Consider the following 25,956-nt stretch of genomic DNA (forward strand, 5'->3'; position numbering starts at 1 on the left):
AAAGGAAAAACTAGTAAAAGTTACATAAGCCTTGCAAACGTTCTGCTTGCTGCTCACATCTCCCAGTACTTCACTGATTTATGTAAAACAATTAAAAAAATGATCACAATCTGACAATACAACGGCACGACCCATTTTAATTATGTGTAGATTTTTTGTAGACTCAGATCAATTCCACATGGAGTACATACTGTAAGTAGAATATTGGCCATGCTTTCTTTTATCACCCTCCATCTGTCCTAGAAACTGAATCCTGTCTCTCATGTTACCTGCTCTCTCATTCAGCCAAGACAGCTCAAATATTTCCTCTTTAAGGGCTTACATTTCAATGTGAAGTCTTTATCAGGAGAAAATACTGCTTTGATTTCAAAACATTTAGCGTTAAAAAAGAAAACTCTAAACTGGGACAGCTCTGGCAACCTTTCCTTCTGTTACCATAGAAACTGAGCAGACGTTTCAGGCTGCATTTTATGGGGGAATTTATCAATTTAAGCAAAGTATTATCATTAGATGTGTTCATTATATTAAGGATTATTAGTAAAATTACTCTACATTAAGACTGTATTCATTTTTTTTCTTTCTCAGGGATTAAAACATGAAAACAGACAAAGTGATTACAACAAAACAAAATGTAGGAAGGTTTAGACAACAATTGTCAATCATTAGACTGCAAGTACATTTGCAAAAGCACTTATACACTTTTGTATGTAACTCAATTTAAGCGCACTTTATACATATACTTTAGAAATCAATATTAGAAATATTTTTAACATTTATAGTTACTTTTTGAGTCAGGACTTTACATAAATAGGCATAGATGAGCTTTTAAAATATGATGGATTACTAAAGATTTAACTAGCCAGCATGTAGCTAGGTACATGTACTCAAGTACTGTACTTGTACTTAAGTGTTTTCATGTACTTGTACTTTACTTGAATGTTTCTGTTTATGAAAGGAAGGAGGAATTTTAGCAGAAGGAAAAGCCCCTTTAGTTTATCGGGACATCTTAATATTGTTTTGACACATAGTTGAGAAATGTGAACCTATCCTTTGCGTAGTTTTATAAATGCAGCACTATTCAATACAAGAAATATTTCATCCACCACTTCTCCATACTTCACAGATACAGTTTCTACACTGTGGTGAACTTGCATTAATTCCGATAATTCTGACAGGCCGTGAAGGCACCACTAGTGGATGTTAGGGGCGTGGCCGTGAAGGCACCTAGACGACGTCATCATAGTTGGGTCTCATGTTTACGTGGAAAACATGGCGGCAGACTAGCAACAACGAGACAGCACCTACTGGAAGTCTCCTGCAGCGAGTTGGAAACTAGACTAGACCTATAAAATCGTCAGGTTTGGGATATTTATCGCTGCTGTTTCGTATGAAGCAGTTTACCTCTTGTTTTAGCCACAGGAACTGCGGAGATGGAAGACGAGGAGAGGCAAAAGAAGCTGGAGGCCGGCAAAGCAAAGGTAGGATCCTCAGTTTTTGTGTCAGCATAAGTCACTGTCACTGCTGCAGAGGTGTGAGGTGGCGACTTAATGTTGTGGACAACTTGTCTCCGCTTGGTCTGTCAGCTGTTTTTACCCCCTCCCTTCAGATCCCCCTTTCAGCTGTCAGCAAACATGCGCCCTGCTCTGACAGCTGGGATTGGTTTACAGGGGGGTGGGTTAGCATAGCTGTTAGCTTCCTTTGTCATGGTCTGAAACGTTACAGTTTTCCTTTTACTTTTCTTTACCTGGCGTGTAGCAGTGCTCAGGTAGTGCTGACTTAATCGCCCACAACTGAAGCTGTCTCATTTTTATTAAAGGATTATAAACGCCACCAGAAGTGAGGCTGACAGGCTGGTGTAACAGGATTTTCAGGACATGTCCCCCCCCCCAGACAGACCAAACATTGACCCACATGTCAAACCTGTGCCTCTTTATCAGCCACCAGCATCATTAATGAGGTCAAGAGACCCCCCCTTCCCAGTCCATTCACTAATGAATATAAAACAGCAGGATCAGGCTGCTCCGTTTTTGCCTTGTAGACCTGAATGAATTGTTTATCCTATTCATATAAGGAGGCCTTGTTTTGTGTGATAAACAGCAACGAAAGACATTGGTACACTGCTCTGTGTGAGCCATGTGATCATGAGATATTTCATGACCTTGCACCAGTTACTGATAATTCTGTGCCCAAACACCCTGAGCATGAATTAAGTCAGTAACATGCCTGCAAGGAAATCTTAACAACATACCATGTAATCAGGTGAAGCTGGTCGGACCAGTGTTCGACATGTTGACCTCCACTTTAAAATAGCAGATAATGCACAATATGATAATCAAAAAAACCTTAAAGGCATGTGGATAATTAGATCAGGCATATTTCCAAAAGAGAGAGAGGGAGAGAGAGAGAGAGCATACAGTATTTGCAGTGTAGCAGTTTAGTGATATGGTGTGTTTGGTTGCTCCTGGTTTTAAGTGATCCAGGTGCTCTGGCTTTCAGGCCTGTTCAGTGGGGGAGACTAAGGAAGACCATCTCCCTAGTTCTGGCTTTGGTATTTTGGTTTTTATAAGGTCTCTTTGTATTGCGGGAGGTTTTCAGTACTGTCTTCTCCACAGTACCATGCCACTGTGTTTTCACATGCAGGGGAGAAACTTCACAATAAAAACATACTGATAATGGTTGGCCAGGATAACCCAGAAATAAACCCCTATAGTGTAGTAAAATCACATAATCAGAATGGATCTGGCAGGTTTAAGTATAGATTGATTTATGTCTGGAAAACGTCACAGAATTTGATAAGTAGATATATGCTGAAATAGTTAACTAGTCATGTTTAGATTTTATACTCAGTGCCTCTTGAAACTCACAAACTATAAAAACAAACATTTAAACTTCATATACATATTAAATAATACATGAGTCCAAATCTTCATATTGTGTTTTTCCCTCAAACTTAAATAATTTACAAAGATCTTCCAAGATTTTATAGTTTTCTGTAATTTTCCTTTTTGCTCAATGAATGATTTTATCTTTAAAAGCAATGATTCATCTCAGGTATATTAAGGGTCATGTTCATGTTCATGTTGGAATGAAGGCAAAACTGTCATCTATTGTGAGGTATGCTTAAAATGATGTCTGTCCCATGCATGTGACTATGGAGTCATACCAGACAATGAGCGAAGTGCAAAATGTCGGCTGGTGTGGCCAGACTACTGTTCCAAGCTATTAGCTGCAGATATGCTGTTGTTTTCTCTGTGGAAAAATTGATCGCATTAATGTCTGCATTACTGGCATTATGGAGTTACTTGTGCAAGACTCAGGCTCTTGTTACATGGTAGATACGCCCATGAGTTTCATCTTCTGAAACTGTGTTGAGCTGAAGATGGTACAAGATTTTGCCTTAGGTCAAAGAACCTCATATACTCATTGCAATTATCTGTGATTTGAACACTCTCTCTTCTTGATATTTGTTTCACTAACCTCTTCCCTCTTTTGGGCTGACATTGTTTAAACCCAGACTGTGTAAAGTCACCTAACTGTTCCTCTTACTGAAAAAAAAAATCATGTAAACTGTCTAGTGCAGTGTTTTGCTTGGCTTTATTCTCCCTTTTCATTGGAATGTGATGCCATTTTAGTTGTTTTAAATATTTTTTGTCCAAAAACCTCTGGCTGCCCGTACTGATTGGCTCAGGTGAGAGCACTGAAGTGTGTGTTTCATTTGGCTCATGTTGTGCAGACATCGTTCATGGAGGATGGTAGGCTTATTTCTTTCTTTGATGTGTCTAATTGAAACATGCTATTTATATAATGAGTTGATGTGACTTTCTGCCTATTCAAAATGTGATATGTTAGTGCAGTGAATATCTGATGCACATTCTCATAGATTTGTAATGATTTACTTTTGAACTTGCTTTTGTGCTTTTGAACAGAAAAATATGATGCATAAAATGTGCCTCATTGTGATTATGTACAAATTGCTTTGCCATATATTATAGCCTTAAACAAATCATTTCCAAGAGTGAAGATATATTCTCCCCAAATTGGAGAGACCTTTAAAAACTGCTCAGAATACAATTAGGTTTTCTCAGGGTTGGTAGATATTGTAAATGTCAGTGTTACAGTCTGGCAGTTTTAAGGCCAGCAAGGTACCAGTTGATCTACTTACCTTAGTTAATCCTACAGTTGACTGTAGTGGACATATCCTGCACAGCTCTGCTGTGTGTTGAATCGACAGTGACCACCACATTTTATGTAGCTAATTAACTGTTTTCATTGGTATGTGAGCGTTTTACTTTAAGGCTACAGTATTTATCATCTGTAATTCAGTGACAAAAGAATGAGCATGTTTGAAACCCTCTAATGTCATGGCGTACTGCTTTAGAAGGGATTGCCAGGTGATTAATTGAATGTGATGGTCTAACAGCTGCCCAATTTTAATTAGGTACGACCTGAATGACGTTCGAATCCAACTTCCTGTGCAGAGTCATGTTGACAGAAATAGCGCTTTACCCCTTTTTCATATACAAAAGTTGTTTTTTACCTGCTTCACTGTTGTTGCTGTCAGGATCTTGTAGGAAACCTTTAGAAGCATGGAAACATCAGAACCTGCATTTGCACACCAAAACTGATACTGTTTCAGCCTGTCTGGCTTTCATTGTCAGAGGTTTTCAAATAGAAACTAGTATCTGTTTGCCCAATATAGCTCATTCATCACAGCTTTAGTGCCAATAGTTTGTTTGTTTCAGATCAGGAGTTTATTTTTGAAATGTTTCACACCAGAAGGCTTTTTATGGTTTTTGCAGTTTTTCAGTTTGACTTGTTTGGTCACGTACTACAGGTTTGTTTTTTTTATGCCATTGTGGTTTGCACAAAATAACACATTTTTAAAGATTGAAGTGACGATTGTCCTTCAGATGAACTGCAGTTTGGAAATAGATATTGCGAATTGAACAGATTGAACAAACAGAGAACAACATTAGGATATGTTGCGTGGATGAGGAGTTTTGGGACAACCATTGTCCTAGAGGCTGAATTCAGCATCTAGTTGAACTTACTGAGCATCAAGTTGGATGAGTTGTATTAAAATATATTTGAGGCCCATTTCACACTGCTGGAAGTTTTCACCACATCTCCTAAAAGACCCATCAGGCAGGGAAAAATGTGTTGGAGGACTTCTACCTGTTTGAACAATGAAAACATATGTCTTATAGTGATTTTAGATGAAGCTGCATCCTTGCTGTCCTTGTGTTGTTGCTGCACTGCCTTGCCTCAGTGTATTGTATTGACTGCCCTTGATTTATTTTCTTGCCACCGAGTTGAACACGCTGTTGACTAACAGTACACACAGATTTATTGCTGCTACAGGAGAAACCACAGGAATATCCGTCCTTACCAGTCAAAACAGCTTTCATCTTTCATCTGTTGTCTTTAAGATTTTGCTGAACGTTTTGTGGCATCTGTGTCCCGAGTCTGTTGAATATTTCACAGATGCAACTCCACCTTGTTGTACTGGTGATGAACCAGGTGCGGCAGATGAAGCTTCAGTAGCTGTTTCTTTGTTTTAATAGCTATTGTTGCTCGTCAGCTTTAATCTGTGTGTGCAAGGTGGAGAATTTATCTCGGTGATGACTAACACAATTTTTCTGGCACTGTCATTGACACATGACATAACATAGGAGGCTGTGAGCTTCCTCTTAGCATCAGTGAACTTTTCAGCAGTGCTAAAACATTTTTTGCGTTATTTTACAGGGATCTCGGTTTAGTTACAAAACATGTTTTGCTTATTGTTGTAATGTCCTTAAACTGAAACATATTCTGCAGAAATGTAAATGTCCCCAGAGTTTCCAGTTACATAAGCTTTAGATATACTTCAGCCTTCAATCTGACAGTCAGATCTTACCACCAGTAAACAAGATCCTACACAGTTTTTTTAATGTTGTTGTTGATGCTGTTAGTCGGCTACTATGAGATGCAGATACATAGCAGTGGGAAAAAAATGCCTGTGTGAATGTTTTCAGACAGCAGATGGTGATACACCTACGTAGTCTCTGTTCCCCAGATGGTGATGCAGCTATGCAGGCTCCAGTAGTCCATATGCTCAGCTATCGCTCTGTTCTGCCCGGCCAAATAGGGCAGCCAGCTATGATAAGCAGCTCAAAGAAGGGCTGAGGTTCCTTAGACTTTTCAGATACTCAGGGTGATTTCTGCTGGCAGGTTCTCTGCATCTCACACTCTATTGCTTGTGCTTTACTCGGTTTAGGTCAGAAATAATCAGCCTTGTTGTGTTTTTAGAAATTCTCTGTCATTGTAGCAAACAGATTTCCTATTCTGTCAGACTGGCATTCATTCATATCTCACTCTACGTACCCTGGTATTTGATGGGTATACCTCTTTTGAAAGTACAAATATGTGGGTATATTTGGTTGAGGGGTGGAACTTGTGGAGGTGCAGAGGCGCAGATCAGGAGCCCTTTGAGCTTTTGAGCTGTGTGTTGTAGGTGGGGGTGTGACCATGACACCCACTCCCAGCTCTGTCGTGCCAGCCTCGAACTATTTGTACAGTATCGCCAAACCAGATCTTCTGTGCTGCTTTTGCAGCTACAGGAGTGGGGATCTCTAGAGAGGCACATAAAATCTGCAATGAATCTCAGTGAGAGCAGAGCAGGGCTGCAGTTTTTTATTTGCTATTTTATAACATCTGATAGACAAAAACTAGTTTAATTCAGAAAATAATTATTAATTAATCAATCATTTTGCAGATCTAGAGTCAAGTATTTAAAATCAGTTTATATAAGTTGACTGCTCTTAAAGGTGCCCTGTGGAGTTTCCTTATCTGTTTAGTTTCTGTTTAGGTCTCTTAGGTTGTTATTTCTCTTATTTTATTGTTTAGCTAGCAAAATACTTCATGACAAGGTTTGTTTTTAGTGTGATTTAATGTAAATGTGAAAAAGAGATTCATTTTACTATCACATATAACAAAACTAGAGTAGCAAATGTTTGACATGAAAAATTACATGATTTTCAAAACAGCTGAATTTTCTGGTGAGTAACTGACCAGTCATTTAATCTGTAATGTGTGTGGTTAGTCGAGGCGTACGGCGACAGTTTCCAGACAGGTGAGCTGGCATGAACACTGTATCCTTGGCAACAGCTCATCTACAGTACTTCTAAGGCAATCCATGCAGCACCTGTGGTGTGACACCTGCAGTCCCTGCTTTCTTACTGATCAGCTGCCTGTGCCACCGCTTTGCTGTCCCAGACTGCTCATACATAATGGATACCAGTTGTACTGAGTGTCCAGGCTATGTTGTTAGTATGATTATTTCCCTCTGTGTGTGTGTGTGTGTGTGTGTGTGTGTGTGTGTGTGTGTGTGTGTGTGTGTGTGTGTGTGTGTGTGTGTGTGTGTGTGTGTGTGTGTGTGTGTGTAACACAAATGAGATGATGACAGTATATAAAATATGGTTTGGTAGTTGGATACTACAGTCTCATTTGGTGAAATATTACAATAAATTAATATAGTCATCATTATTAATCATTAATGCTCATTATAAAATAACAGGAAAACATGTTAATGTCTGTTTTTAGGATCATTGACATAGTTTAAATATATAATCCCTTTAGCTGGGATTAGCGCTTGGCACAGCGAGAGGCATGTGTCAGGTCAGATGGACACATGGAGGAGGATTCACTGGGAGCAGGGAAGACACCTTTGTGGGCAGACAATGTTGCGCCTGAGTTTCAGCAAGCTGTGTAGCTTCAGAGTAGGTCGTTTTTTGTCTTTGTTATAGGTAGACTAATGAAGTTGTGCATTAGGTGATTCTTTATCTTAAGGCTGAACGTTAGGGTTAGATAAAGATTTAAGTGGAAGCTACAACTGTAGATGTAGAAATTTGAAAGAAGGGCTGTCTGTGTTTGCTAAAGTTTGTTTTTTTTTTTAAACTTCCAAAGACCTTGTTTGATTTTTACCTCTAACACTACCTGTTTCCCTCTTCTCTCTCTAGCTGGCTGAGTACCGCCAGAGAAAAGCTCACGCGGACTCCCAGAAGAAACAGAAAAAGAAGAAGAAAAAGAAGACCTCGGAGGACTCGGAGGGGGATTCACAGGGAAGGGTGGAGGCCGAGCCGGATCAATCCGCGGGAGCAGGAGAGGTCTCAGGTGGAGGACAAGATGCATCGCAAGAAGGAAATAAAGCTCCACCCACCACAGAGTTTACTTTTGCTAGTACACTGCGGAGCGGAGAGACTGTCAAGCACGACCAGACCTACACCATAGAGGTACATACTTAACACTTTCCATTGACACTATGTTACTATCAGGAGTGATTATTGCAAACAGATTTAAGAGGTCATTTATTCCTGCTGCTATTAATCTGGTGAATAATATGTAATATTTTTAATGGTGTGTGTTTCTCCATGTTTGTGTTTGCTGCTGGCTGTAAATCAAATTGCCCCTCAGGGGATAATAAAGTTTACCTTAAACCTTGAAATATTGGCACATATAGAATCCCTGTTCAATAATACGGAGCAAAAACCAATTATATATTTACAGGTATTTTTAATATTTATTCATAACTGTCAGTAACTTTGATGGGGTTATTTTCTGACATATCTTTGATCTTTTAGAAATCAGCATTCCTCAGATGGCTTAGCTAATTAATCCATTTTATGGATTTCACTTGTTTTATTGTTAATATGTACTTTTTAAGTGGTGCAGCATGGAAGAGGTGGAGCTGTGGTTAGCGCTGTCACTTCACAGCAAGAATGTTCTGGGTTTGAATCCTGTTTGTCCCATGGTCTTTTCTATGTGTAATTTACATGTCCTCCCTGTGCCTGCATGGGATTTCTCCATGTACTCCGGCTTTGTCCGACACAGTCAAGACACATGCAGGTTGGGTTGATTGGTGACTCTAAATTGCCCGTAAGTGTCAGTTGGGTGTATAGCCCTGTAGTAGTCTGGCAGCCTGTCCAGGGTGTACCCCGTCTCTCACCCAGGTTTGGCTGAGATCAGCTTCAGCCTTTGTTTCTGTTGTCTCCTGGCACTCAATGAGCCTCTATAGCTGTCATGACAACTATTCTCGCTGGGAGCACAGAGCAGCCTTCAACAAGAAAGAATGAATAAAAAAATACATGTTACCTGAGGTCGTTCAGAAAGTTGGTGTTTATTAAATGAACACAGTCCTGGTAGAGATGAAGAATTGCAGGATTCATTTGTGTAGCATTATTGAAGGATGAAGTTTATGAGAAAGATCATTTCTCTCTCAATCTGTAGGGAATTCCTGCTGTTTTCCTGATTTTCTGCTTCAGTTCACTTCCTCTTCCCATCCTGTCAAATTCCCTGTCATTTTTGTTCCGATGTCACCATATTGTTGTTGAGCATGACTTGACACCTCAAGATGAAAATGTGGAGTTTTTGAAATACATTTAATACATATATTGAGATTTTTAGAGCCTTAGATGTACTGCATCTGGAGAGATTTTACTAAGAGGTTGGAACTAGATCTTTAAGGCTAATCCTGATATTATTCATTTTTTACACAAACACATAAGATAAGCAGAGATTTTAGATAAAGCATACCCTAAATCTGGTAGTTATATAATATAATGAAGATGCTGTTCTTTTTTTCATAGTTTTCACAGGTGTTTTTACAATAGGTTGCAGCTTCTTGGTCATTTAAAAAAAGCAATACATATTATATTATGTTATCTTCCAGGGGTTGATCAGACTTTCAGCAGCTGACACATGTCACTAACATATATAATCCTCATTATTTGACACTAGACAACAAGGATGAGACATGCCCTGAATCACTGCTTCTTTTGATTAAAAAAGGACCAGCAACTGTATTTTTTTTTTCCTCTTATCAAAACTTTAGAAATTTCAGTTGGTATTTGTTGTATAAGGACAACAAACATAGATGAATGAATTCCCATGTTCCAGCCTGAACATTTTGTCTCAGTAAAGATTCTGATGAATAAATATTCAGTCTGTTACATTAGTCAGCGGAAAATCACAGTTGAAAATATTCAAAGGTCTGAGGGCCCTTAAACCTTTTTATTCATCATTTGAGCCCTCTCCATGCCTTTTCATCATCACCGTGCAACCGCTCTGTCCTTGATCCCTCTGTACGTTTGATGTGGTACATGCCCACAAAACTACCGGTCGCCATGGAAACAGACCATTGCCTTTAAACAGGCTGAGATGCATAAGTCTGTGTGACCAATTCCTGTGGCCTTGAAACACTTTTCAGCGGACCTTAAGGTTGATTGAATGTATAAATGTTTTTGCTGCAAGGCGAGTTTTTCACCTTGGGAGTGACCCACATCCTCTCTGCAGCAAACAACTGGCAGCTTTTCTGTTACACAAACAAATGAAATTCATATATTCAGAGACTGTACAGGGCAGTATGTGTAAATTATTAATATAGATAAACTATTAACTATTTAAACCTTCCATTGTTTGCTGTAGAAGCACAACAGCATCAAAATTTTTCATTGTCCATCACAGCCACCTGGAGTAGATGTGTTCACTGATACCTCAGCAGTTGCAGGAACTTGGAGCAGGTTTTGTTATCACAGAGGGTATATTAAACATTTCATAGTCTTGTCTAGGGATGTATGTCATTTTTCTCATGTTCTGTCCCACATAGAGTTTAAATTTATGAACTAAGAATTAATCTGAAAGTTAAATTCAGTTTGACAGAAGTAGGTTAGAGCCATATTTGCCTTCTGAAATAGGACATAAGGACGGAGTTTTTAAGGAGAATTAAGTGATTATATTTGTTCAATGTGATGCTGTAACTATCTGTAACTACCTGTTGTTAAATTATATATGCTGTATTGATGAAATTCCTATATTCTTCTCTATTGCAGCCAGAAAGTGAAGTATCCACTACTGCTGAAGATTATTCCTCAGAGGTGAGAGAACTTTTTACGATCCATATTGAAACATCTCTCCATGGGGCTGCTCAGTGTGGTTGTGTCATAGGGGAATTATGGTCACACCTGCAGCTCGTGCTCTGTTTTGGAAAGTCTTAATCATGATTCTGTGACTGAGATTGTTTATGGACTGAAAGCCAGAGAATATTTTTGCAGAATTTTACAGACTGAGGAAGATTTTACATGTGGCTGATTACCTACAATTTACATGTAGCTTGTTAACTAAATTGGCAGCATATGGTGCTGGAGTCTGGGATGGATGGAAGCAGATCAGTGTAGTTGGTATCATGAATTCATCATGTGATTTTGCTGAGTCTGACCACATGTGATATTTTTATCATGTGTTGAAAGAATTTGTTTTATTAATAACCTTTTCTGTTGTTAAGCTGTGAACCAGTCAAATAAAAACAGGATGAAACTACCAAAGATAAAAGTGGTATCATCTATATTTCTCTTTTCTTCCAGATCTGTTTTTGCTTTGTTCCTTCAGGTGACTTGATGCTACTTGTTAAAATATCAAAAATATTTTCTGAGTAGGCAAGAAATCTAAATTAAAATTAAGACAGCACAGGATGATTTAAATGTGAGTTTAGTCAATCTTTTTAATAACAATAAACCACACAAACCATCAGACTAAGTGCCTGAATCTGCCCAGGGACGACTTCTGAAATGATGTAGGTTTTTTTTTTCCCCCCCAAACCTTAATGTTTTACTGACAGCATTGTGAATTAACAGGTAAATGGTTTCCTTGATGAGATGACAGAGAATCTAATGATGTCTTCGAAGGATTTTATCTGGGTACAGTAAAACAACCAAATGGTTCCTTTGCCTCTGCTTTTGCCTTTGCTAGCAAACCCACTGCCTGCTGGACTCTGTTTGCTTAGCATTATATTCTTCTGCAAGGTTTCCCGTATCTCACTAATCATGCCTGTTTTCTGCTGTACTTACCTGACTATATACCTGTGTACACGTTAGTTATTTGAAGATAAATTACCTTTTTGAAAGCACAAATGGATCAGAAGATTAGTCTTTTGCAGGGCTTTGTGACATTTTAGAGGCATAAAGTATCTCTCAGCGCTGGAGGAGAATGAAGTGAGGTAAGGGAAATGATGGAACAGGAGGGAGAGTATACTGAAGTGCTAGGAGGAGAGAGGACAGAAGGTGTTACACAAAAAAGTGCTCTCTTCAGATTCAGAGGTGATATTTGTATAGAGGGGACAGAAACCAGGATCAGTGGTGGTTCTGATAGGAGCCAATCTAGAAAAGGTTGAAGTGACACAACTGCAGTTAGAGTGAGAGTGGGTTGTTAGGGTTGAGTATTAGTGCATTAACCTGCATTAGTTAAGTCAGAACAAATTTTAGTTATAGTCACAACATTGAATTTATAACAAAGTTTTAGCTGTGCTAAATTTGCAGTCTAGTAAATCGTTATGTTCAATACAGTCGTTTATTTTGCAAGAGGAAAATGTCAAATTTCAAAGTTTGCTCCTTTGATTTCCTTATTTTTTACTTAGAAGAGGCTGATCTAATTTAGTAGTATGCAAAATTCAAGAATATAAATGCATTTTAAAATACTCTATAGCAGTTTTGTTCAAGAACATGCTTAACTGGAGTGGACTTACAATTTCACTTTTTTGTTATTGATAGTAGTAAGAATTTAAAGGTGTTACCTTGTAGGCCTCATTAACTTCCACTGTTAGGACCTTACTAGACGCACGTTGTCTAAACTGGTTTGGGCTTCAGTGGTGTGTTTTAACTAATATTTGTTAAGCTGGTTTTGGCCAGAGTGATCCTCTTTTCAATCAAACATCCATCATTTTTATATGGGAACCATGTATAACATATTTACTGCACGTTCATGTGACTCCAGTGTTGCTGCAGGCTCTTGCAACTAACTGCCATTTTTCCTTGGGTGGTGACTACGTGCTAAGCTCGCTCCTGAAACCTCTTGTATCCCTTGACAAAACCCTGTACATGCCATTCTAGCTCTTACTATTATTTTCCTATGCAGGAGGAGGTGGAGCTCCTGCAACAGGGGAGGGAAGGAGGTATGATGCAGGATATGGAGGATGCACTTACCGCCAAGACCCAGCCAGTGGAGGAGCTCAATCCAGAGCTTGAGGAGGTCAGGGCAGCCTTTGGCCCTGATGGAATACAACAGGTAAACGTTTTATTACTGTATTATTGATTATACTTTTGGGTTTTTACATTTCCCCTTCTTCTGTACACTAAGGCTACAATTCTAAAAATACCCAGAGTAAGATACTTATTTCACCATTTTAAAATACCCGTGTCTTGCTGCTTTATAATGGCTTTGTCCAACCAAGTAGCGTATGAGGTCGTTTTACTTAATTCCATTTTACATTTATAGCTCCAGGACTTCGAAGCTGCTCTAAAGCAGCGAGATGGCATCATCACCCAGCTCACAGCTAACCTTCAGCAGGCGCGTGAAGAGAAAGATGAGATCATGAAAGAATTCCTGGAGTTGACTGAACAGAGCCAAAAGCTACAAATTCAGTTCCAACAGGTGGGAATTCTTGGTACTATACTATATTTTAGTGTGGGGGGATGAAATACTGCATACTGTAAATAGGAAGTAATTTTTTTTTTTTTTCTGTGTCGTATTTACCCTCCGATTTGACAAACAGCTACAGGCGGGAGAGGCGCTGAGAAACACGAGCCACAGCAGCACAGCAGCGGATCTTCTTCAGGCCAGACAGCAGCTCATCCACTACCAGCAACAGTTGGAGGAAATGAACGTCGAGGTCAGGAAGCACCAGGAGAGAAACAGTGAGCAGCTGGAGCATGTCAGTCAACTCCAGCACAAGCTCAGCGAGATGGAGATGGTGAGAAGTTAGTGCTATAGTTGTACAGTAGATTGTCACACATATATTTTAGTAGAGTTAAATGTAGGTGAGTACATACTGTTCTTAGTGTTGCTGGTTTAACATTATTTTTTTGTTTGTTTGTTTGTTTTTGTAGTCAGGGAGACGGTCAGAAGAATCACATACCCAAAGCATAAATGACAAGGACCTGCTGATTACTGAACAAGAAAAAGTTATTGCAGAGTTTGGAGTGGCCAAGGAGTCTTTTGCACAAACACTGAAAGAGAAAAATCAATTGATTGCAGACCAAACTGCAATAATCACAGAACACGAGCGGTCGTTGACTTTGCTCAGAGAGGAACTGGCTCATGTGGGAAAGATTACGGATGAGAATATTATACACCAGTCAGATGAGAAAGACCTAATTATAGCAGAGCAAGAGAGAGTCATTTCAGAACGTGACTGCTCTCTTACGCAGCTCGAGGATGAGCTGGAGTCCTCTGAAAAACAATTGCGTGACCTCCAACAGCGAATGGCCACAAAAGAAGCAGAAATTGAAAGATGCCTGGATGATTTGGAAAACACTAAGTCTGACTTAGAAAGATGTATAAGTGAAATGGACAGTTGTAAATTAGACTTGGAGAAAGAGCGGGTGGAGTTAGAAATTTGTAAAGGTGAGCTTGCCACCTCCAGACAAAAAGAACGAATGTCATCTAATGAAATCATGCAACTCATGGGCACAGTAGAGGACTTGCAAAAATGCTGTCACCAGGGCAGCCTGTCTGAGAGTGACACCATCCAAAAAGTCAAGGAAGAGAGCATGAGGAAACTCGACCTTCTCAGGGCAGAGCTGGATGAGATGTATGGCCAGCAAATTGTCCAGATGAAGCAGGAGATTAATTTACAACATGTAGTGAAAGTGGAGCAAATGACCAAGCAACATTGTGCTGAACTCGAGCATCTGAAAGCACAACAGCTGTCTCAAAGTGCCGCTGTTAGCACTGCTGAGAAGGACTCTCTTAATGCTAAGATTAGGGAGCTTCAGGAGACATTAAAACAATCCAAAGCTATGCATGATAAAACCAGTTATGAGCTAAGCCAAGTTTCCCAAGAGAAGCTCAACCTGCAGTCCAGGTTTGAGGAGCTTCTTAAAGAAAAAACGGAGCTGGTCTCCCGCAATCTTACCTCTCAGGAAAGCCAACAGGGTGAACTGCACCGCCTCCAGGAGACCATTGAGAATCTGAAGAGTGAGTTGGCTGCTGCTCATGAAGCTGCACAAGAGGCAGAAACAAAACACGAATCCGAAATAACCAATTACAAGATCAAGCTGGAGATGCTGGAGAGAGAGAAAGATGCCGTGCTTGACCGCATGGCAGAGTCACAGGAGGCAGAGCTGGAACGGCTGAGGACTCAGCTTCTGTTTAGTCACGAGGAAGAGCTCACTCATCTGCGGGAAGAACTACAGAGGGAGAGTTTCCTGAACACAGAAAACCTGCTCAATGAAGCTGCTATCAAGCATGAGAGAATGTTGGATGAGTTGCGTATCGGTTATGAAGAAGAGCTGCATTTGTTGCAGAAAGAGAAGGCACGTTTTTCCACAGAGCGAGATGAGCTTTTGCACCAAATTCTTGGGCTGAAGGAGGATCTAAAGCTAGCTCTGCACAGCTCCAAAGCAGACGAGCTTGTCCAGCAGCTCCAAGAGCTTCAGCTGGAGCTTGAGGAACTGAGAAAAGGAGGAGAGGAACGGGTTAAAATGGAAAACGAAATTCAGACATTATTAAAAAAGACAGAGGTGCTTGAAAACCAGACAAAGGAGAAAGAACAGTATTGGGAGAACAAATGGAAAGAGCAGGAATCAGAAAAGAAGACGTTAATAGAATCTAATGACAATTTGAAAGCAGAGTTGCGCTCAAACATTATGAAAATTGAGGCTCTCACAGCAGAGAACAATCAAATACAACAAGAAGTAGCTGAGCTTAGAGAGGAAACAGAAAAGCAGAGAACTACTTTTTCTTTTGCTGAAAAGAATTTTGAGGTGAACTATCAGGAGCTGAAAGAAGAGTACACGTGTCTCGTTGAGGCGAAGTCGCAGTTAGAAGAGAGGAGACTGAAGCAGACACTTGATTTTGAGGCGAAAATTGCCAGCCTTCAGTCACAGATTCGGGAGCTGGAGGAGAGCAGCAGGGATATCAAAATGGAAGACCCAAAAACAGATGGTACAACCATAATAGAAAAAGATACAACTGAGCTAATGGAAAAACTTCATGTTACCTTGAGTGAGAAGGAAAGCCTAGCCGGGAGGCTTTCTGTAGTTACAGAACAACTGTTGCTCGCGGAGAGCAAAGTGGGACAACGGGAAGAAGAGCTGATGAAACTGAGACAAGAAAACGCAAAGGTCATCGCTCAAAATGAAAGCCTAGGAAAAGAACTGGAAAGGAAGCAAGAGATTATGAGGGAGCAGATGAGAGGGCAGGGTGCCCAGAGAAAAGCTAAGCTCCAGAAAGAAGAACAAGTTGCTGAGGCAGTTTCTTCTTTTGAGGATCATCACCTTCAGATTCAATCTCTGCAAGAAGAGATAAAGGCTCTTCAGTCCATCTTACAGGCAGCTGAAGCTGAGAGAGACAGCATGCGGCAGACGCTGGAGCTCCAGAGGCTTTCTCTAACTCCATCTCCAGCAGCAATCCTGTCCTCAGGGGAGGGACCTGAACGATCCTCCCCACAAAAGTCCACAGCCTCAGGGTCAAGCAGGCGCAAGAGACGACAGAGGTCGAAGCAGGAGCGCAGACTCTGCGCTTCTCTTTCAGACAGCAGAGAAGAAAGACCAAGGGAGGAGGAAGAGGAGGGGGTGACGGAGGAAGAGAGAGCTACAAGTGCTGCAGAGCAGGAGATGCAGGCTCAGATGGAGAGCCAGGTTGTGTTATGCTCAGAAGAGAGGGCCGGTAAGGAGGACTCCACCGATGGACACCAGGGAGACAGAGGCAGAGACTACAACAACAAACAGGTAGGCACTCACATGCAACTACTGCATCACTCTTCACTGAAACGACACCACAGTTTTTTCTCTGCCTTTTTAAGATAAATGTCATTAACCCCTGAAGGCAAATTACATGTTTGAGGGATTGAAAACTACATGTCAAATGCAAGTGTAGTTAAAATGACGCCTATGTTAATGAGCATGAACGTGATACTGTGCTGGATATTGTTATGAGCTTTATCAAAAATGCACAGGCTGCATTTATAGTTGGATTAACATTGGGGAGAATATGACTGAGCCATTTCAGCACAGACATGTTTTCTCTCTAGTGACAGTCATGATTGCAAATTAGCTGAACGTTTGTGGGCTTGGTCTCAAAGCTGGCATAGTCAGACTGCTGTTTTAAAAGATAGTCATAATTTTTTTTAAGTTTTTGCAGAGCTTTCAGTGATCTTTAGTGGAGCTGTGAGGAAAAAAATTGAAAGAGCAAATAAAAACATAGCAAAGCAATATGTCACAACTTTGCCAATATTCCACTGTAGTAACATTTATAATCTGCTTTTATTCATGCTGCTCATCCTCAATCTAAATTGAATGTTGGTTGTGTAAAGGGCTCAAAACGATCACCCACAGTCCTCTGATAGCTATGAATCATTGATGTTTTGTAGAAATGTGTACATTCTAGTTTCTTTCCATCCTGCAGGGAGTGAAGGGTTTGAGGTGAGAAGCCATTTTACCCCAGTCACTTATGTGTCTGTGTCTCTTCAAATCTGTGTCTCAGTTACACTAGGCAAAAGAGTTTCTGTCTGCCATTTCACCTCTATGTTTCATATTGTTACTGCACCTCCTGGGTTGGAAACTACATGTTAAAGAATTTTATTTTTTATGGATGTGACCAAAAACCCCCAAACGTAAACAAATTGTAATTGATTCAACATGGGGGATTAATATTGAATTATTAAAGGTTAAAGGTTCCGTTTATGTTCTTGTATGTTGGTACAGTAAATGCCAGAACTTAAAGCATGTGTTTTAAAAATGAAGTACCGCATGTAATCAAACGTACATGATGAACAACTTCCTATAAAGCTTATACAAGAGGTTAATAAACACAGACTCAGAATCCTTTCATTACAAAATATATTAGACCATTTAAATAACACGTTCTTAGGGCAGAGTTAATTTTCTCCCTCTCAGGAAGTGATCCACAATGGTGCAACTTGTTTTTCTGTCCACAAATGTCTCTTCTTTTTTTTTTGTCAGAATCTGTAGTGAAATATTTGAGACAGTTGCAAAAAGTACAGTATGTTTTGTTGCTTGCTTTTTTTTTTCAGGTGACCAGACATGAGACAGATGGCCACACTGAGCCTGTTATGTGTCAGCGGACAGAGGAAGAAGGAGAGACTACTGAGCATGTAAATGTCACCTAAGCTCACATCCTGCCCTTTGCTTTTACAGTGTCACTAGATGCTTTGATATATCATACAACGTGGTGGAAAGGTCAATAAGTAGCTGCTCAAACAGCTGAAATGCAGTGAGCCTCGTGCGAGATCATTTCGTTTGTTCATGAGCTTTGCGTATTTCTGTAAACAGTGTCCCCAACTCCTCATATAAAGCTGGGCAAGTTTCACCCACAAAATCTGACCTGACTATTTAAAGAAGAGCTTGTCTAGCAGTCGGAATCAGATAATGAACTCTACAAGCTGCTATGCCAAAATTTGAACCAAATAATTTTCATGGTGAAGAGAATTTAGTCAGTTTTGTCTCATATTTATTTATATTTATATATCCTAGTTGATTTCTGCGTTGTATTTAATCTCCAAGCTCTTTCAGATCTAGATGTTACAATTAATTCAAGAGTTTTGTCCTGCTGTGGGGAAAAGTAAAGTATCACCACTGTAAATGAGACGTAAATTTATACAACTTGTGAATTTCACTAATTTGCTTAAATCCCTTAATATGCCACTTAATCTGTGAGAGGGATTCTTGCATGAGGCCCCAATAAATGGAGCATGAGTTTAGGTTGTAGGTGCTGCTTCTTCAATAAGGATTATGTATATGAGTAAACAGGTATAATTTTCTATCTTCGGAGTAATTCTAAATTTGTTGTTGGTGAGTTGGACCAGTGATAACACAGTTTCCATCTGTTTGTTAGTAACTGGTTGTCTCTTATCTGCATATTTTAAGCAGCAACATCTGAGTGGTTCCAGCTTTGAAAGAACTCCCCACATTACTCTGTCAGATGTAGTGCGGATAGGGAGATTGGATCATAACAAAGGATTTTAAGCGCAGCCTAATTAAAATGTAGAGTGCACTTTAAAAACAACTGACGTCAAAGGTAACAGAATCACAATTTCACAATTGCATAACCTTAACAGATTTGTGCTAATGCATAATGCATATAGTAATTAGCAAAAGAGGCCCCGCTATGTGCCTTTTGTTCTCCGTTACAGAAATGATAATAGCAGACCTCTCATCCTGAACACAGACGCCTTGTACCACTGTTGTGTCGTAGAACTGGGATTTGTAGAATTATTCTGTTTAGCAAATAAAAATATCACATGGCATAATTTAATAATAAGTTTGTAATTAATTAAAAATTATGTATCTAATGCTTTAAACTCTTCCAGTGTTTTTAATCAGTGTTGTGCTGATGATGTTTTTAGGAATATTAAACCTTCAAATATAAAGTTACAGTACAAGGAAAAGGCTTGTTTTTCTGTGGATTATTCCAAGTTAATGTGATGATACCTTTTGTCTCTGGGAAGGGTGAGTGCAGACTGCAGATGGAGGCCCAGCGCATCAGCCTGTCTCAGATCCACGCTGCCCAGCTCGAGCTGCTGCAGGAGGACACGGTCACCCACACTCAATCTCTGGAGCTGAAACTGCACAACCAGAAAGATCGTGGTGACCTGGGTGGGCAGATGTATATTTGGTTGCGTTTTGTGTGTGCATGTCTTTTATTCTCGTTTGAAGCAAAGCAGTGGTCACTTTGGGTGTTTTAATCCTTCATTCCTGATGTATTTTTGTCGGATAATAAATCTAATAGTGGTTGTGTACTTTGGTGTAATTGGCTGTGTTAATCATGTATACTTCTCTGCTTGTGCTTTTTTTATAGATGAACCCAAAATCTTAAAATATCAGAACATGTTACAAGTTGTGTCAGAAGAATGCAGTGAGATTATTCTGGTAATTATTGAAGACAAATACTGTAGTTGAAAATTTCAGACTGAATTTTATCAATATTTGTTGGTATGTTAGCATATCATGCAACATTTTTATTCTGTTTCCAGTCTTTTCAGAAAACGTTCGGCAAAGAGTTTCTGGAAAGTCTTACAGAGGGCCGTCCCGTCCCTACAGTGGACTTCAGTTTCAGACCAGAAACTAGTGAATCCACCTCTGTCTTACTGGAGGCCAGAGGTACACACTTTATATAATTAAATATAATATAAAACAGTTATTACAGATAATAAAACCTGACTGAGAGTAAAATATTCACTTTGTATTTAAAGTATTTTTTTATCCAATGTCTAATAGTCTAAATATCTAACTCAAAAGTCCAGTAACATATGTACAGAAATCTCAAATAAAATTCAAAAATCAGAAATATTTGTCAGTAAAATTTCATGTAATGTAAAAATAAACTTGTTTCTCTCTTTGAAGAGCTCTACAGAAATCTTCAGCAGGTGAGGGAGAGGATTGAGCAGGAACATCACCGGCTGTCACAATGCCAGACTCTGCTGAGAGCTGATGGCAACAAGGTGAGAACTTACACATCTGTAGACATAAACTATAGCCCAGTTACATATTAGACACTAATTCGCTAGTAAAATTAAAAGATACAATAGTATAATTCACTTGGCATCAGGTATATGCCCCATACCACATACCAAAATAAGAGTCTCTGTATACAGATGTATATATATTGGGTGCATTCATATATAGTATGAAATGGAGACACTGTTAAGATGGTAAATCAGAAACTCTTTAACTCTCTTGGTCTCATAGATGATGGAGTTGCAGAAGGCATATGATGAACTGAAGAGCAGCAGTGTGAAGGAGATCTCTGACTTGCACATACAGATTGCCAGTTTAAGCCCCTCTACAAGTAAAGGTAAATCTGGAGTTACACTGTCTAATGAAGATTTTTAGGAAAAAAAAATCAGAGTGATGTCAGGTGACTGAGTGAAAAACCAAAAGAAAATTACAGACTAAAATATTCATAATAATAAATAATATATGTTTAATATGGCGCTAGATTCTGCTGGTGTATTTGGCAATGTATGTATATGAGGTTAATTATAAATAGAAATTGACAGTAACTTGGTTTTCAGCCATTAGTCCTCCAGCATTTATTGACCGACAAAGTTTCCTGTATGCAGAACTGTGAAATGTTCTTACTTTTTGTTGTATGTTTTTACTTGTTTCTGTCATTACCTTCTGTTCATGCAGCATTTACTAGGTGCCCGTTTTCCAGGAGGAACATTAACATTTCAACTGATTGACTCTAATCTTAAATGCTTTCCAGTTGAGCACACTGAATCTCCTCCGTGTTGGTCAGGTACGGAGGAGCATGCTACTGCGACATATAGCTCCCTTGCCAAGGAATTGCAGAGTCTGAAGGCCGAGGCTCAGCGGAAGCAGCTCCAGCTGGAGGAGAGTCACCGACAGGACATGGAGCACCTCAGGGCTCACTACCAGCAGCAGGCCACAGAGACAGAGGAGCGTTACGCTACAGAGCTCTACCTGCTGCAGCAGCGACTGCAGGAGTTCACAGGAACTCAGAGCCGTGACAGGTGATGACAATGTGAAATTTTATGGGATGTTACTACAAATGCTGCCTAATCCGTCATTAACCAGTTAGGAGCACTCTTGCTAGAACCATGTGACCTCCTGTTGTTGGGCATTTTCAAATGTCTCCCATTTACAGTTTAACTTGGTAGATCTCATGTTAATAGTTCTTCATGTGATTTATTCGTGTAGTGCATGTATTTGAGCAGACTGATCTACTGCTACTGGTCTGTACATCCTGTGTAACACAGCCTTAACTAATGAAATACTCAAGATTTTAGCTCTCAGACTATAAAGGCATCATTAAAAGCACCTTTTCAACTATACAGATGACTCTCTTCAAGTGTCACACATTGATCGTGTGTATCACCCACATATATTCTGTGTTTGAAGATAGAAATTTACAACATGGGAGTTTTTACCTGCATTGAATAATAAGTACTGAGACCGCTTGAATCTCTCATATGCTGATTGTTGATGCAACAATATTTGAACTTACAGTATATTTTCTAAAACAGGTTCAGGCTTCTTGTCAGTGGGTGAACTGCTACAGAAACAATACCCATAAAGTCCTTCCAAAATATTTTATTATGGCCGAACTCTTTGTCATAGCTGAAGAGAAGTTGAGTCCCACTATTACAAAAAGTGAGATGCTGCTGCCCTCCATGGTTTGGTTTTGTAAATACAGCTCAGTGTGTGTTTTCTAGGACTGAACTTTTTAAATTCCATTTGTTCAAATCTGACCATGAAGAAAGGAGAAAAGGATTCCCAGACCTAAAGAACATGTGACACATATATCATTATTATATGTATTATATTATATTATATTATATTATATTATATTCAATGTGTTTTATGTTTTTGTCCATTGATTCATGCAGTTTTTTTTTTTTAAGGATAAGATGTTATGTTTACAGCTGGAACAGTTAATTGGTTAGTCACACTGCAACTGATAACACAATTAGTGATTCAATTGTTTTTAAAGAAGGGTGACAAAAAATCCTCTTGATTCTCTCATACATTATGTAATAATATGATACAGTCTTATTTAAGAATTGAGATTTAAACAGGCAGTTCTAAAATGGTAATAAAACACTTGTGGCTACTAAGAAACATTTTTGAAAGAGAAGGAAAACGTTAAAACCTATTTGAGTTTATAGGATAACTGACTTTGACATTGCATTTTGTCTTCCAGCCTGTCTAGTGATGTAGAGTCCAGCTCTGGCGGGATGGAAGAGCACAGCGGGAAACTAAAGGTTTGGCCACTACATTTTTTTCCTCATCTAAGCCCCCAATGTCACATGCATCATATCTTGGGATGGGCTGACGCATGTACTCGTATTAAGATGCTATGACAGCAAAGGCGGATGGGAGGGGGGCAGTTAGAGCCTTTAGGCTGTAACATGCCCCAAATTTCCAGCTTTGCTCCAGAAGCAGCATCATGAGCGAACCTACAGTATATCTAGCAATTGAAAGGGTTGGACATTACATAACCTGCCAGTGTAGCATGTTTTTCCTGAATAAGTGAATGTACCCTGATCTTGGCGGCTGCATGAAAGGAGGATTCTTGCGTGAATGAACTGCAGTCCATTTAAGTATTTAGCTTGCCATTTTCACTATCTCATCTGCGAACTTTAAGGGGGGGGGGGGTACACTGATATACTTTTCGCTCTCTCTATGTTTGGTTGAGATGAGCGGTGCCAAAAAAGCTGAATGACTGTTAAACCGACAAGACAGGGATTCATCACGAGACAGAGTTGTAGTGTGTTTGGGGAAAATATAGCTGTAATGTAGTGGAAGACATCTCTTTATCAGCACTGGAGGGTGGAGAGAACAAAACGGTGTATTTATCACTGGTCAGAGTGGTGGGTGGTGCTTTTAGCTACAGTAAAGAGGATCTGTTTATTTTAGAAACAGTCTTGAAGAACTTTAATTTTCCCCAACTTACCATCTTATGTTCCTCATTTTAACAGCTGCTACAGCTACTGTTATCTGCTATATTTTGTAACATGTAGCTTTTTCTACCCTGTCCATTCTTCATAGGACTCTGATGAGGAGGAACTGTCAGAGGGAGGTGTTGAGTTGCATTGGCCTGCCAGGTCTACAGGCCTGACAGCACAGCTGCAGGCGCTGAGGAAAGCGCTCTACCACAAGTATGTCCAAGAAGTAGCTGCTCTCAAAGAGCAGCACAGCGGCGAGCTGAGGAGACTGAGAGAAGAAAGGGAGCAGGAGAGGCAAAAAGAGCAGCATCAGGAACAGCGAGGAGAGAGAGAGCAGGATCTTAACAGTATCAACGCCGCTGGAAGCTTCACTGAGAGCCTCGGGGCAGCCAGACAGGTCGTTCTGGAAGGAAAACAACACCAGGAGAGAGTGGAAGAGGAAGTGGCTAAGGTAGGAGGATATGTGTTGTATTTTTATATAACTCTCAGCTGTAGCAAGTATTAATAAATCTGGTAATATTGGTAAATTGTATAGTTAAACTGAGGAAAAATATACTGTAAAAGGATACAATCGGAGCCAAAACAAATAGTCGAAACATCAATAATCTGTTAATAAATAATTTTATTGACAAAAATGACCAAAGTTAGCTTCAGAAATATGAATATTTGGTTGTTTTTATTAGATTTGTGTGATGATAAACTTTGGTGAACTGTAGCTCAGACATTTAAAGAAAATCTGGGCTATTGCAAAGTGCTTTTATTTGGATCTATATTTCCTGACAGGCTATAGTTCAGATGTCTGTGGAGTTTGCCCAGCAGTCTGAGGTGGCTCGAATCAACAAGCTTGCCTGTCAGACGAGCACCTCCATGCAGACCCGGTTGGAGGTGGAGAAGAGGGAGAATGAGGAGCAGACTCCCAGAGCTTCTCTCAGCACGGGCGCCTGGCTGGAGGAGGTGGAGAAGGAGAGACTGGAAAGGGAGCTGGAGGAGAGGAATGCTGAGATCATAAGGTTAAAGGAGGAGCTGCAGAAAACCGAGACGGCGTCAGAGCAGGTCAGTGTCGCTAACTGAGCTGTCACACCTAATGTGTTGATTTACTCTCCTTTGTCACCACTCCTTATGTCACCATTCATTTCATCTGAGAGACTTCATTGCTGCTGTGTCATCAATTTTCAGATGCACAGTGTCGCAATGCAGGTATTAAATACATTCAATCAGATTTAACAGTAACACCACAATAAAAAAATCAAAAGCAGAGGAGAAGTGTTTTGTCAGCACATTTGTTTGTCCGCTGCTGTCGAAGAATAATGTTTTAGATTATCGATCATGTATACCTTTTCATGTGTCTGCTCTTCACGCCCTGGTTTCCTCATGTTGATTTGGGATTTTTTTTTTTTTTTTTCCCCAAAGCACTCCTTGAAGATTTAATCCCAGGGCCTGCCAAGCTTTCACTAACAATTTAATGCCTGATTTAACCTTAACTGTGTGATAACAGGGACTGTCAGGTTCAATGTTCTTTGTGAGATGAGATGCTCCAACACATTCTTGGTGGTAATAATTTAGTTTTAAATCCCACTTTAGTTTCTTTAACCACAATCATTTGGATGTTCATGTGTATTATTTTCTCCTAAAATGAACTAAGTGATATAATTTCTATGTAAACAGGCACCACTATAAGATGAACACTGCAGAGCTTCTACATTAAAAAAAAAAAAACCTTACTATGGCTGTTATGGGGAAGGTAACAGAAATCCAGAAGTCTCTCTCAAGATTATACCTCAGAGGAGTTTTTGTTTTTCTAGTTTCTGAGTCTCAACTATTGAATGTTTTTCTGTTACGAAAGCTCTAAAGCTGTCACTCAATATGTGGCAGTCTCACTCATACACTGTGACCTCTGCACAGTGTATCTGTGAGTGTGAACCCACAGCATAAGCTTAGCTGCATTTCTGCTGTTTCCACAGGAGGTGGAGCTGTCGTCTCTGTCAGTCTGTGCCTCAGGTGCACCTGTTGCCATAGCAGCACAAGGATAGTAGTGTTTCTCTTAGCACCAAGGGAGTTAGAAATGTGTGCCTGTGTGTTTGTAAAAGGGCAGTGTGTCTCTGTGTGTCTTGCTGTCCCTTATTTGAATTCGCTTTTACTAATGCTAGCACAAAAAGCCACACTGTCCATTGCTGTTGAGAGTTTTCGAGAGTCTGTTTATCCAGCTGCGACTCTGCAATGACGGGACTGCTGTCTGTGTTCTCTCTCCTGCCTGTTCAGCCCTTAAAAACAGAAAAAGACAGTGAAGAAGAAGAAGATCACAAAGATGAAGATGCAGGTGGCCCAGGACTGAAGCAGGCCGGTAGACGCAAATTGTCATTGCAGGATGATGGAGAGTCTTTGGATAAAGACACTGAAAGGTAGTGGCAAGAAACATTCATACTCAAGCTATGCTTTGTTTGTCCATGATAACTTGCTGCATGTTTGTTTGTTCTTTCATTTTTGTACACAACTTAGAA

General features: G+C 39.8%; 1 protein-coding gene across 5 annotated transcripts in view; it reads left to right on the forward strand.

Moving 5' to 3' along the window:
* The first annotated feature begins 1,253 nt into the window (after positions 1–1,253).
* The window catches only part of akap9 (A kinase (PRKA) anchor protein 9), a 53,061-nt gene continuing 28,358 nt past the window's right edge, over positions 1,254–25,956 (forward strand). For 4 of the 5 annotated variants that reach the window (XM_026300958.1, XM_026300959.1, XM_026300962.1 and 1 more), the window contains exons 1-19: positions 1,254–1,478; positions 7,998–8,270; positions 10,866–10,910; positions 11,667–11,729; positions 12,943–13,092; positions 13,303–13,458; positions 13,580–13,777; positions 13,914–16,757; positions 18,062–18,142; positions 19,496–19,643; positions 19,846–19,916; positions 20,021–20,147; positions 20,391–20,488; positions 20,736–20,841; positions 21,256–21,523; positions 22,714–22,774; positions 23,562–23,909; positions 24,242–24,511; positions 25,718–25,857. In XM_026300958.1, coding sequence (XP_026156743.1) covers positions 1,431–1,478; positions 7,998–8,270; positions 10,866–10,910; positions 11,667–11,729; positions 12,943–13,092; positions 13,303–13,458; positions 13,580–13,777; positions 13,914–16,757; positions 18,062–18,142; positions 19,496–19,643; positions 19,846–19,916; positions 20,021–20,147; positions 20,391–20,488; positions 20,736–20,841; positions 21,256–21,523; positions 22,714–22,774; positions 23,562–23,909; positions 24,242–24,511; positions 25,718–25,857 — 5,495 coding nt within the window. In that variant the 5' untranslated portion in view covers positions 1,254–1,430. The remainder of the gene's footprint in view (positions 1,479–7,997; positions 8,271–10,865; positions 10,911–11,666; positions 11,730–12,942; positions 13,093–13,302; positions 13,459–13,579; positions 13,778–13,913; positions 16,758–18,061; positions 18,143–19,495; positions 19,644–19,845; positions 19,917–20,020; positions 20,148–20,390; positions 20,489–20,735; positions 20,842–21,255; positions 21,524–22,713; positions 22,775–23,561; positions 23,910–24,241; positions 24,512–25,717; positions 25,858–25,956) is intronic. The other variant, XM_026300960.1, reaches the window with a different exon arrangement.

Source organism: Mastacembelus armatus, chromosome 11, assembly GCF_900324485.2.
Source record: "Mastacembelus armatus chromosome 11, fMasArm1.2, whole genome shotgun sequence".
NCBI classification, from domain to species: Eukaryota; Metazoa; Chordata; class Actinopteri; order Synbranchiformes; family Mastacembelidae; genus Mastacembelus; species Mastacembelus armatus.